The 13,750-nt window shown below is 37.3% G+C and overlaps 2 protein-coding genes across 10 annotated transcripts; one reads left to right on the top strand and one right to left on the bottom strand.

Annotated features, from left to right (window-relative positions):
- Positions 1–569: 569 nt before the first annotated feature.
- LOC137744051 (LRR receptor-like serine/threonine-protein kinase EFR) lies at positions 570–4,299 on the top strand. The gene is made up of 2 exons (XM_068483913.2): positions 570–3,520; positions 3,609–4,299. The coding sequence occupies exons 1-2, from the start codon at positions 811–813 to the stop codon at positions 3,986–3,988; spliced, it is 3,090 nt and encodes a 1,029-aa protein (XP_068340014.2). The 5' UTR covers positions 570–810; the 3' UTR covers positions 3,989–4,299.
- Positions 4,300–4,717: 418 nt separating this feature from the next.
- Positions 4,718–6,754, bottom strand: LOC137744052 (uncharacterized). 9 transcript variants are annotated; one of them, XM_088681509.1, is made up of 6 exons: positions 6,421–6,751; positions 6,160–6,295; positions 5,943–6,026; positions 5,807–5,854; positions 5,131–5,218; positions 4,718–5,030 (listed from the first exon to the last, which is right to left on the bottom strand). In XM_088681509.1, exons 1-2 carry the CDS (start codon positions 6,656–6,658, stop codon positions 6,186–6,188), a joined length of 348 nt encoding a protein of 115 aa, XP_088537635.1. In that variant the 5' UTR covers positions 6,659–6,751; the 3' UTR covers positions 4,718–5,030; positions 5,131–5,218; positions 5,807–5,854; positions 5,943–6,026; positions 6,160–6,185. The 9 variants fall into 9 exon arrangements, with proteins under 9 accessions (XP_088537635.1, XP_088537638.1, XP_088537637.1 ...); XM_088681512.1 differs by having other exon boundaries at positions 5,131–5,854; positions 5,943–6,023; positions 6,421–6,754; XM_088681511.1 differs by having other exon boundaries at positions 5,131–5,854; positions 5,943–6,017; positions 6,421–6,753.
- Positions 6,755–13,750: the final 6,996 nt, after the last annotated feature.

Here is a 13,750-nt window from a genome sequence, read left to right as displayed (position 1 = left end):
AGACTAATAACATTTTATGACAATTAGAAGCGTTTTCGATTAAATTTGGCAGAAAACTTTAAAATACATTTGACTCATAGAAATACTTTGTAAAAAGGTGCTTGTTCAAGAAATGCTTCCAAGTAATTATAAATGCAATTGAATTTTAATAAATAAAAAATTGAACTTTTTCTAATGAAAGTACTTTTAATAAAAGTCTTTGTGAGTAGAAGTGTTTCTTACAAAAACAATCCTAAAAGGAAAAACTTATGAGTAACGGGGACACTGCTTCCAACATCCGTAGCTAATATACAATGCAATATGAAAAGATGTTTACATGTAACAGTGTATTGTTGATAACAAACAGAACAGTAGCGTACTAAAAGGTCCATTGGAACTTGTAAGTCCAAAATGCTTCAAGTTCTACTTTTCCCTATACTTTTCTTTTGGGTCATTTGAACAAGGACAAAACTGAGGCTCAATGAACACGTAAATCTTAGTTAAGTCTTCATCAAGCAATCAATTACTCGTTGATTCTAGAGAGGTAGGGCCTGTAATTATGCCCAATTGCACTGCGAGGACAAAGACCTAGGAGCTGCCGACTAATCTGCTTTTCAAATTCCTCGCTAGACACGGTGGGAGCAGTGGACTATTTTCGGTCTCCTCACAATCAGTGGCTATAATTCAATCAAGATTATGTTCTATGTGATAAGATATATCGTGTATTTGTGTTTCGTATGCATTCCTGTAAACGAAACTTGATTTCTAATTTCACAACCAAAAGAGAGGAAAAAACAGAGTTTCTTATTTGCCATCTGTATTTTGGTGAGGATGGAGCATGCACGTACTACTGGAGCCAGGCTGAGTTTGCTTAAACTCTTTCATGGCTTCATTCTTCTATGCATGAGCACGCGTATGGGATCTGCAGCACTCTCCAGCACTAGTCTTGGAAATGAAATTGATCGCATGGCGCTACTCAACTTCAAGAAAAGCATCACTCAAGATCCTCTCCATGTCATGAACTCATGGAATGAATCTGTCCATTTCTGCGGTTGGCTAGGTGTTACATGCAACCATTACACCAAAAGAGTCTTCATGTTGAACCTGCAAGATCAGAAATTGACAGGCTCTTTACCTCCTTCTATAGGAAATCTTTCCTATCTTACTAGAATCAATCTAGGAAGCAACAACTTTCGGGGTGAAATTCCTGAAGAAATTGGTCGTCTGCAAAGCTTGCACTTTCTCAACTTGTCTCACAATTCCTTCAGCGGGAAAATTCCAACCAATTTATCCCAATGTACACAACTAAAGACAATTGAGTTTAGTTACAATGAGGTTATTGGGTCAATTCCAAACCAACTCAGTTCCTTGTTGAAATTAAATCATATGCAGCTTTTTAATAACAATCTAACAGGAACCGTCCCGGTTTGGATAGGAAACTTTTCTTCCCTGCATCATTTTGATCTTAGCCATAACAATCTTCAAGGAAGCATACCCAATGAGCTCGGGCGGCTAACAAGGTTGCGAAAACTCGCATTTGTAGGAAGCAATCTCTCTGGTATAATCCCTACTTCAATCTATAATATTTCTTCCATATACTTAATTTGTGTTGCTCAAAACCAACTGCATGGAGAGCTACCGCCAAATATTGGCATTACTCTTCCTAATCTCAAAAAATTTGTCGGTGGCAAAAACAAATTCACAGGAAATATTCCTGCATCATTGTCAAATGCTTCTAGATTGCAACTTTTTGACGTTGCTAAAAATGATTTTACTGGAACAGTCCCTGCTCTTGGATCCTTACAAAGCTTAGTTTGGCTAAACCTTTATAGCAATAGACTGGGAAGTGGGAAAGCTGGCGATCTTAATTTTCTCAAATTCTTGGCTAATTGTACTAGTCTTGAGTTGTTGATTCTTTCCGACAATCAATTTGGAGGAGAATTGCCTGTGTCCATTTCCAACCTTTCTACCACACTAGGAAATCTTTATCTGGGTAATAATTTGATACATGGAAGCATCTCTTTGGGCATTGGAAATCTTGTAAACTTGGTCTTTATGGAAATGGAAGCTAACTATTTAAGTGGTATTCTCCCTAAAGAAATTGGGAGGCTTCAGAAGTTGGAAAAATTATTTTTGGGCGGCAATGATCTTTCTGGGCCAATCCCTTCGTCCCTTGGTAACTTGACTTCATTGATAGGACTCTATCTAGATGATGATAGATTTGCAGGAAATATACCAGCAAGTCTAGGAGACTGCCAACAGTTACTAGAGCTTGACCTTTCTGGTAACAATCTAATAGGCACCATACCTAAAGATATTTTTGGGCTTTCATCCCTTTCAATTGCTTTGAGAATGTATGACAATCATTTAACTGGTTCATTGCCGTCAGAAGTTGGCCATTTGGTAAATCTAGTAGAGCTAGATTTATCAGGAAACAATTTATCAGCTGAAATTCCCACAACCCTCGGCAGTTGTATTATGTTGGTGCGTTTGTATTTGGGAGGTAATGAGTTTCAAGGAATAATTCCTCAATCTCTTAAAAGTTTAAGAAGCCTAGAAGATATGGATCTTTCGCACAATAACTTATTCGGGCAGATTCCTGAATTTCTAAGCAAGTTTAGATTTCTTAGGCATCTCAACCTTTCATATAACAATTTTGATGGCAAAATTCCTGAAGAAGGAATCTTTTTAAATGCAACTGGCCTCTCAATTTTCGGAAATCCTAAGCTCTGTGGTGGCAACTCGAAGTTACATTTACCTGCATGCCCCAACATAAAGCCTCATTCATCTCGAGGACTACTTGCCCGACATGTTGTCATCCCTGTAGCTTGTGCACTTGCCTTCATAATTGCTATGTCTTGCTTCATTGTTGCATGCTATATGCTTAAAAAGCGAGGAGGTATACATGCAGCTTCACATTCTTATAAGGATTGGAAATCAGGTGTTTCTTACTCAGAACTTGTTGAATCAACTAACGGGTTCTCTAGGGAAAATCTGATTGGTTCAGGAAGTTTTGGTTCTGTTTACAAAGGAGTAGTCCCCATTGATGGAACTCTTGTTGCAGTGAAGGTATTAAACCTTCAACAACAAGGAGCATCCAAGAGTTTTATGGATGAATGCAAAGCTTTGAGAAGCATAAGGCACCGTAATCTTCTCAAGATCATAACTGCATGCTCAAGCATTGACAATCAAGGTCAAGATTTCAAAAGTCTAGTTTTTGAGTACATGGTGAATGGAAGTCTAGATATTTGGCTGCATCCCAGAGATGATGAGCAATATCAAAGCAAGAGATTGAGCCTTATCCAAAGACTCAATATTGCAATTGACGTTGCTTCTGCATTGGATTATATCCACCACCGTTGCGGAACTTCAATTGTTCATTGTGATATAAAGCCAAGTAATGTTCTTCTTGATGATGATATGGTGGCTCACGTTGGTGACTTTGGTTTAGCAAGGTTCCTCTTAGAGGCATCTGATGATCCTTCTCAAAGTCAAACCCTGTCAACCGGGTTAAAAGGTTCTATAGGCTACATTCCTCCAGGTATGAGTTTCTGTCACTTCTAGTGTTTCTCTTCCTAATAACGTATCACTAGGCCAAATTAACTCCTAATGTCTCTTTTGAATGGCAGAGTATGGCATGGGAGCCCAAGTTTCCATCTTTGGAGATATTTACAGCTTTGGAATATTGTTGCTAGAAATATTCATAGGAAGAAAACCTACAGATGACATCTTCAAAGATGGTCCAAGCATTCACCAGTTCGCGATCATGGCAATGCCTGACCATGCCATGGACATAGTTGACCCTTCATTGCTGGTTGAATGTGAAGATGCACATGGTGATCGAATCCCAGTTCAGGCAAAAAGGTTGGAGGAATGCTCAGTTTCTGTGATGCAAATTGGACTCTCATGCTCTGCGATACCACCGTCAGAGCGGATGCTTATGGATGTTGTTGTCAACAAATTGAAGAAAATTAGAGAATCATATCTCAATTTAAGAGGTAGATGCTAGAAATATAAATGTGAGTCCCGTTCTCCTAGACATCATGGTGCAAGAAAATAGTGGTCAACCACAGTTTGATCTTAATCCAATGGTGGAGGACTTAAGATTGAATGCTAGGTGACCACAATTTTCTTTGACCACGAGTTCTAGGATAACGGGACTGATAAATGTGAGGTTAAGTTTGTTGCATTCTCGTGTCTATGTGCAAGAAATCATTTGAATAAGGATATTGTATGTATCAAATTTGTGTGACATCATGTAAGGTTGAACTCAGTGTTTCATACAGTAGAATAAGGAAAGAATGTTTCATTTGCTTTCTAGCTTAATTGGTCTTATTAGTCCCACCATGTCATTTGAATGTCTCACAGGTAACACAAAAAATCTCTACTGTTACTTCTCAATTTGACCCTCAATCAGTCATGTGGTGTTACCAATCCGCATGTTATAATATAGTTGGACGAAAAAGTGTTTTATTATTCATGAACCGAAGATAGTGTTAATGACAAACACATAAGTTAAAACACGAATGAATTGGTAACACCGGAAAACTTTCTCCCTATTATGGCTGTGATCCCAAAATTGTATGATACTGTTAAAAGGTTTCCTTTTTAGACGTTTGAGTCAAAATCTTAAAGTAGCCTATCATTTCAAAGATTTATTGGTAACATAGGACCTGACCGCAAATATTCTTCTACCCATTGTAATGATAAAACGAAGGTTAAAAGAGAGTATTGTCAATAGCAGAGAATTATCAGGACTTGGTATTAAAAGCAAGAATGGAATACCCATTGCTACAAAAGGAAATAACATTTCTGTTCCTTAATTGAATCCAGTAAACAAAACAGAGTCTAAAAAAATATATAATCTTAATTCTCATTTTTTTAAGCAATTCTACGGACAAACAGAACCAACAAACCAGGATTACTGGAGAACGCGCATCAAAATCTGACCATTCTGGCAAAAGCCTTTGTTCTTCGCAAGGACTGTATTCATTGCCTTAGTTTGAGAAGCAACACAAACTGTCGCAAATTTAAAGGGTTCTGGGAAACACCTGCAGCATAGTTTCAAATGAATAAAATAAAATTCTATTAAGCATTTTACAAATGATATATACACATATATGTGTGGCATTCACAATTCGTTCAGCATACCTGAAAATTATCTGGAAGGAAGATAAATTGTATTCACAACCAGACAAAAATCGCCCTACATCTTCTGGAGCCGCAGTTTGAGGGATTCCTTGCAGTAAAACCCGATAATAGAAATCAAGTCCATTTCATGTGATAGAAAATTAATTTTAGGCTAAAGTGTCTTGGATTACATTCAAAGAATTATGGCATATACTTGACATAGGGGAAATAATAACTCCAAAATACGAAGAATCGGTCTACATATGAACATATGGAGCCTATTTCTCTTCGATCAATAGACTCAATACATATGTCAGCCTCAGTTATCGACTCTCGTGTGATGGCTCATGCAAACATACTAAAACAAAAATTCACTGCGTTGCCACATAATAGTTCCAGCGATTCTGCTTTCACAAAGAAGCAACTGTATCCAGGTAATATTTACATGTTATCCAGATTAAAAACCCTACTTAAACGGAAGAATTTGAATTCATTAGGTTCAGCCTTGAAAGTCAAACATTTGGCACTCTCAGGATGAATATATCAGTGTTTTAAGGCATCAATCCTGTCTTACTACTTAGTCCATTCCACAAAGCAAGCAATTTTGTTGCATGAAGACCAACTCCGAACACGACCAACTTGATCAAACATTTCATTAAAAACAATAATAAGCATGCAATAGAAAACCTTGACTTACAGTTTTTCCATCATAGGAGGTAAGATTGTCCCACTGCGATCGGTTAGCCTGTCATTCACAAACCCAGAACAGCACACTACGACACAAATAGGCGCACAACAATCATATCCTATCAAAGAATCCATGACAGCATTACCCTCTCCAATTTATACAGGCGGCCCTTCCTGGAAATCACCCTAGTTGCATTGTCAAAAGCTTTCCATGACTGGAACTGCACTACCTTAACAACCAAAATGCACACCCAAATCATCAACCAAACAATTTTGTAGCATCTTTACAAATTTATCTATTGCATTGCATAACAAATTATCAATTTACTGGAAAACAAACAAAATATAGAATACGCAATTTACATTCCCATCGGCGTGGAGGCTCGATTTTAATCAACTTTAACATCCTCCAGCCTCAAATTAAAGCCTTCCAGCATATTCACGATATCGGTCTTCAGCGTATTCGTCGAGATTCCGAGCAGCTTCCCATATGCCAAACCTCAAAATATCATATATACACATTACCACATTCACCATTAGAAATTAATCCCAAAAACCGTAAACGCTAACTTGCGTATGGGAATGAGAAATGTCTGCGGCATTCGGCAGGTCAGTTTATTATACCTGCTGTTGGGGTTCGAAGAAGTGGATCGATCGGTGTGAGGCGTCGTGCATCTGATCGGACGGCGAAGGCTCCCGAGGCTGATCGGACGGCGGAGTCTTGAGGTGACTTCTCCGCTTCCGTCGAGAACCGTCTCGCCGGTTCGTAGAGGACCGAAGGAAGGGTGCGGTTCTGCGCCACGGCCATACGGGCGGCGACGTTGGACGTGATTGCAGCACGAAGAAGACCGAGCTTCCACATTTTTGTTCCATGGTGGTTGTCGTTTTGAAAAAGAGGAATTTGAGAAGTGCCCGTAATTGTAGCGAAATTATAAATTTTGCCCCTGGTAAGCTAATAGTGGGCTGTTGCTCTTCTTCCATTTATATTAGGCTTGAGGAAAGCCCAGGTTTGAAATGTCTTAAGCTCAGCCCAAAATAATGAATAGTCTTCTTTGAGAAGGCCCAAGTGAACCTAAACAAGTATACAATGTACGGAAATTTTATCCTGCGTACTCTAAAGTTGCACGAAATAAATAAATAAATTTTGTATGTTCGTCGGAGTAACCATATGTATCGAGAGTACTATTTTTCTTTTTATTCAAGTGTTGCGGGGAAGAATAAATACATTATAAAACACCAAGTGCAAAAGTGAACGTTATAAACCATTTGAATTACAAGGTCATTGCAACTCTATAATATTACTTGAATTGTTCGGGTTGAAGAGACAAATACTTGAACTTATATGCTTCTTCTGTTCTTCACAACTTCAATCAAGTGCAAATGTATTTGCAAGTTTTGATGGAATTTCTCTTGGAATCCATACAAACAGCAATATAGAATAAAACCACCAACAAATTATATTCGATTATTTCTGGATTTCTGTTTTTTTATTCGAATTCTCTCGAGATTAGTGATATATCAAACTTAAATAAAGATTGCTTCAATATTATCTAAATATTGGACAAGATTTCATGTCATTCAAATCTAATACTATTAAATTGTACATTTTAATAGAAAAGATATATTAATATCATTTAATTTGAACATTAGTGTATTGCCATCACGTTCAAGTATAATAGAATTAAGGTGCGTTTGTTTACCTTGATTAAATTTTACTAGACTAGAGTACATTAAAACTTAGTGAAATTTTATGTTTGTTACCAAGAGAGATTAGGTTTAATGAGATTAGCTTTCACTCGCACAAACTACAAGCTCGCTAGCGGGCCTCTAGCAAACCTATGGGATTGCTAAAACCCTAACTTGCATATGGAAATGAGAAATGTCCGCGGCAGTCAGCAGGTCAATTTATTATACCTGCGGTTGGGGTTCGAAGAAATGGATCGATTGGTCAGTTTATTATACCAACTTTCTTGCGAAGGCTCATGCAAACATACTAAAACAAAAATTCACTCAATAATGATATTCTTACCATATTTTTATATCACATTTATATATTATTTTATGTAACATCTAATGTGGATAGCTACATAATTTAAATTAAAAACCATTTAATAAACCAATAATAAACAAAAAAAATTGGAATTAAATGGTGATAGTGGCATACGAGGAGTCTTCTCATTCCTTCCCCATTCAATCCTGCTTCTTCTCCCGTTTCTTCATCCACGCCAATTCTTTCACGACATTTTTTTTTTTCAACTGCCTCACCATTGATGGAAGCAGACAAAGTAATGGAGTAGGCATTAGCGTAGTTCCTTATGGCGCAGAAGATCTTAGGAATGCGAGTTTTGAAACTCCCAAGTGACTTCTCCCTCACCTAGGTACAATGTCTCTGGTGAGCTTCGCATTCCTCTTCCATTCTCTTCTTCAAGCTCTCAACAATGAATTTCTTCTCTGAGACCGGGTCCTTGGGAGTGCATCTTCACCTCTCTCCTAATCGATTTCAGTGTGCCTCTGCACGTACTTTTGGTACCAGTGTTCGAAGGCCTGCTTTTACGCAGAAACTCCTTCCGTGTCTCCTCAAACTTCTCTTTTAGCTTCATCTCTTCCTCCTAATGAAGTATTGATGGTCTTTATCACAACCGTAAGGACGATATTGCAGATTTTGCGAGTTCATCAGGAAACAAAATAGTTTATTGAATGGTTTTTAATTCCAGCTTTTTTTTAATTATTGGTTTATTAAATGGTTTTAATTTAAATTAAATTTTGATTAATTTAAATGATGTGACTATCCACATCAGATGCCACATAAGATGGTATATAAATATGGTATAAAAACATGGTAAGAATAGCATTATTGTTTTTGTTTACCTTTTTTTCTTAGCAATCAAATTGTCACACTATATATTTCTAGCAAGGCCTAATCGGATAAACAATCTTCGTAATGATAAAGTAATCGGAAGATAAGCCCTGTGGTTAAAAAATTAAGATTTAAGTCTTCGTGGTGATACTATGTTAGTAAATTTAGTCCAAAAGTAATTTTTCGTTAAATGTCCGTTAAAAACAAGATAAAAATGTAATTTGACCCGTACACCTTCATCTTCCCTCTCTGTAATTTCACTTTCTTCCATTTTGGGATGCCGTATTTTGCATCTTGCATATCCGCAAGCACGTGGATTTCTTCATCGGAGTGGCCAAGCTCCGTCCTCACCAATCAAAACCCATCTACCCATTTCTCAGCAGAAAACTCAAAATCAAACCCTCAGTCGAATCCCAGCTACCTAGTTCATCAAGAATCACAATTTGAAACTCCAAAACGCTGCTGGGGTTCGCGTCCGGCGACGGCGAGTTGATCCACGCTGTCCACGACATGTTTCTGGGTGTGGACGCGAACACCAACTCCCAAGCCCAAATCGCAGTGCCGTGGTCGTTCGTTGTTGTAACCCAACCCAGAGGCCAGATCCAATTCCCTTTTTTGTCGGGTCGGGTCTCGTCCATCCAGACCCAATGGTCTGCCTCTGCCTCTGGCCCTCCAAGGCTCCGCCTGTTCAATACTCTCTCTCTCAGGTCTCAGCGTCACCACCACATCTGAGCATGGTCTGCCTCTGCCTCTGGCCCTCCAAGGCACCGCCTGTTCAATACTCTCTCTCTCAGGTCTCAGCGTCACCACCATATTTTTTATTCGAATTCAGGTTTAATTAGTCATTTTCTCTCTCATCTCCAGTTTCCAAATCTGAGAATCAAATAGTCAGACGTGAGAGGTTTGCAAGACTACAAAACTCAAGTGGCGACTGTAAATTGCAAAACCACGCTCAGATGATGAACTACCTGCTTGAAGGTGAAATTACAGGGAGAGGGAAGAGGAAGGCGTACGTGTCAAATTACATTTTTATCTTGTATTTAATGGACATTTAACGAAAAATTAGGAGGCGTGGTTTAAAAGATTTTAAAAGTGATAGATTTGATAGGATTTAAGAGGGTTAGAGACTTCTACAAAATTCATATGGATATTTAAAGAATTTGAATGGATTGTGGTGGATTGTGATGAAAGGATTTGAAATTCTAGGGGTGAGGTTGGATTCTTTTTAGTCTTAGTTATATATACTTTTGGCTCTCAAATCCCACAAAATCCACAACTTATTGAAATCCTTTAAAATCTTAATTTTTTAAATACACTTAGATTTGAATGGATTTTAAAAATTCTTTAAAATCTTTTAATTGACTATACCTAGATTTGAATGGATTCTAAAATCCTTTAAAATCCTAGTGTAGTCGATTAAAGGAAAGATTTTAGAATTTATTCAAATCTAGGTGTAATCAATTAAAGAATTTTAGAATCCATAAGATAATCAATACTATTTCTGATGATTCAGATAGTACAATGTGTTATGTTTTGACAAAAAAAAAAAAAAAAAGTACAACGTGTTATATATTGACTTGCGTTTACTTTATTCCGTTGGATGAGGCACACTATAAATTATGAAATCCTCTTTTACCTTCAACAACAGCAATGTATATGAAAAATTGTTTTACTTTAAAAATTGATGGGGACGAGAAGCATTGTTCTCAAAAAGGTTAAAATTACAACACAGAGATTACATACCGAAATACTAAATTGTTTCCCTACACTTATGCTTTAATGGACACTGCATGAACCATACAATACAAAAAGGCATGAACATTATAGAGAGCGCGAGTAACGCGAGTAAATGAATGGCACCGTCCTGGGAGTGCCGATGCGGAATTTTTAGATAACCGGCAGCTCTGTTGAGGTGGCTCCTCCTCGTCGCCGGGGAAGAAGAGTTATCATTGCCTTGCTTGTTGAAATTGTTATTCTGGATAGAATCTGCACAAGAGTTGTCCTTGCCTTGCCGCTTGTTGAAATTTTCGTTCTTGAGAGAGAGAATCCTCGAACCTGGCCTTGAGTATTGCCAAGCGTAATTCCTTCTCTTGAATGTTGAGGCCGTCGCGTTCGATCTCCCTCAGCAATCGCTCAAGTTTGTCGTAAATGTTCACGGGTGCAGATTGGGATGATGCAGCAGCCACACTAGTTCCTAGCCCTTGCAGAATGATGAATAGCATACAAGGTGAATTCATTGGTACGTAGGTTGATTCGGTTCGGTTTCTATTGGCTTTGGCTTGCTCAAGCGACCACAATATTGGTTGTTTGATTTAAGGACAAAGAAAGACTGTGAGGATGGCGTTCAGCGTCTGTTTGTTTTGATTTATATACACAGAAGGAGGAGGAGTCTGAGAAGCATGGAATCCTTGTAGTATTTTAGTAAAAAGACGAAGAAAATTAAACAAAAGAAATCCTAATAAAAAAAGCACATGCATTCACACAGAAGAAATCCTAACAATCCTCCTAGTATCCCTCACTACAAGAATAGTGAGTATATACGTGGATTCGTCCCTATTAATTTTCATTAGGGGCGAAAATACAAATTTGTCTCTATGAAAAGTTATATACGGAACTAAAAGTGCCCCTACTATTTTATTACTTTTAAAAAACTAAAAATTAAGCAATAAAAGAGTCATTCCCAGTTCCCACCAAAAGGCCCAGAATTTGGTCTTCCAAGTCTTTGCTATTTGTGGTCCTCACAATTACTAGTTAGCTCTCTCGTAATGCTTCCGGTTCTACTTTTCCCTATACATTTCTTTTGGGTTATTTGAACAAGGACAAGCCTACGGCTCAACAAACACGTAAATATTAGTTTAGTCTTCGATAAATAGAAAACCACAAGCAAATTGTACCCGCGCATTGCTGCGGGTTTGAAACATTGTTGAAGATGTTGAAAATCTCGAAAATGTTTCAAATTGTACCATGTGTTCGGGTGTTCATTATGTTAATTCAATATTTGAGCTTCCAACTTAGTACACTTACATCTTTAACCTCTAATAAACAAAGAAAATGATTAGTATCACATATTTAATAATATATAGATTGCCTACATACATACACGTGCTAAAGGCACGAACGATCATTGGTAATTACATGACATTCATAATGCTCTTGCCTGATATAATCTGGTTAACCAATATCTAGTATCATTTATATGAAAGGAAAAAAGGTGTATGCAAGAGTCTTGCTTTTCTCAGCACCAAGTTCCTAAGGAACAATCTGCTTGCGGATAATCATGTCAACATCCACGGTCACAACCTCATCAACTTGAAAGCAACTTGAACTGGTTTGTTAATACCTGCAAAATTAGCACCTTAACTAAAACAATCAATAATTTATGCATTAATGAAAGCAAACTTCTTCCATTTAATTCAAACCCATCAAATTAAACGAAGAACTAAATCCAACCCAGAATTTAAAATTCATACTTTGTATCAAATTAAGAAAAAAATCTTTTTTCTTAAGCTGACCAGTTGCCTGTTTTTGAGTACCTGCTCATGGTAGTAAACCTCAAAAGTGGGAGCCAAATGCATCATTTTGTACTTCTTATTGTCTCCTCCGCTTCCTATTTGTAAAGTCCATAAAGCTGAAATCAGAATTCCTTAAATAAATGTTCTAGATTTTGCAATTCAAATGGACACATTTTTTAATTAACAAACCAAGATATTAGTAGTGGGCCCTGATAGTAAACTTCGTTATAAAATAAATAAATAAATAAAAGCAAGAAAACTAAAAATTGAAGATTGATAGGACTTACAAATGCTCATTTTTACGACATTCACCTAGATCACCTTCTCAAGGGTTGAAGGTACAATTTGATCTAACACCTGATTTTGTCAAATTCAATAAACCAAATTATAATAAAAAACATTTAAAATTTAAAAATAAATCAAAAGAAAGGAAAAACGGAATTTCTAGAGACAAAGAGATTGAACTTGGAAGGTCTCGAGGTCGATGTTGAGGTGGTGGTTGAGACGGTGAATCAAGCTGGGCAAAGTGGGTTGTGGAGACGGCGAGAGGAAGCTCGCTAGGGTAATGGCAAGGTGAGCGAGGCCACAATCAGTACTTAAACAACATTAATTAGCAAGGTTTGCATTGTTATATTGAATATCTGACATTTCAAAGAAACAATGATATAACTGCTTTTCCAGAATCATTAGTGCATGACTGAAAGCTTGAAAAGGCAACATGGCTCAAAGTTTGAAAATTGTATTTGCTGCTATTATTAAGAGTTGTATATAGACGTGATGAATAGTGGTGGGGAACTGTTCCAGATGCATGATGTTGTGTTTTTTAATTATTTTTTTCGGGTGATAGACACCCTCTCTCACAATCCATGCTCATCTTTTGTTCCTCTCTCTTTCTTTTTCCCCTTTTATATCCTTTTTTTTTTTTTTTTTTTTGCATGTTCCAGATTTTTGTTTTTTTAATTTCTTTTTGGTGGAAAGGCATGCATCATTGCTGCCAGGTGTGGATGAGGTAAGGTTTTTTAATTATTTTTTGATGGAAAGGCCTGTACCATTGCTGCCAGGTGTGGATTAGGTAAGAAAAAAAAGCTGGAATTGAAGAGGGAGTCAAAATGAAAAAAAAAAGACACAGGATGACCAACACGTGTACATAAGGGGTAAATTAGTAAATGTATCGTACAACGGAAGGAAAAAGGTTGAAGAAGCCTAACAACTGAAGGGAAAATCCGTCAAATCACTGTTAATGAACAGTGTTAGCCAACTGAGTTTTAGTATATATAATTTGAACAATTCAAGCACGTAATGACATAAATCTTAGTTTAAGTTTTCATCATGCAATTAATCACTTTAACGAACTGCTTTAGTAACTTCACTGGTTGTCAATCTGCATGGAAGTAAGATCAAAAGGTCAAAAGACCTTAATTTCGTATTTGTGATTACAATTAAAAACCAACAACGCATGGCCCGTTTTTAGGCCGCGAAGCCTAAGCCGGTTCCAAGATCCATAATGAGGTCACTTTATATATGTGCCAAGACTGGACCTACGCCAAGCCCAAGAATATCGAGCACAAGCACAAGACAGTGAAAC

Source organism: Pyrus communis, chromosome 12 (assembly GCF_041283825.1).
Source record: "Pyrus communis isolate YQ-2024b chromosome 12, ASM4128382v1, whole genome shotgun sequence".
NCBI lineage: Eukaryota > Viridiplantae > Streptophyta > Magnoliopsida > Rosales > Rosaceae > Pyrus > Pyrus communis.
The sequence above is the reverse complement of the archived record's forward strand: the minus strand, read 5'-3'. Positions and strand labels throughout refer to the sequence as shown.

Coding starts and splice junctions, on each gene's coding strand:
- LOC137744052 (XM_088681512.1), bottom strand. CDS start 6,658: ATGTGGAAGCTCGGTCTTCTTCGTGCTGCAATCACGTCCAACGTCGCC. Junction 6,296..6,420: donor TCTTCGAACCCCAACAGCAG/GTATAATAAACT, acceptor TGATATTTTGAG/GTTTGGCATATGGGAAGCTG.
- LOC137744051 (XM_068483913.2), top strand. CDS start 811: ATGGAGCATGCACGTACTACTGGAGCCAGGCTGAGTTTGCTTAAACTC. Junction 3,521..3,608: donor TATAGGCTACATTCCTCCAG/GTATGAGTTTCT, acceptor TTTGAATGGCAG/AGTATGGCATGGGAGCCCAA.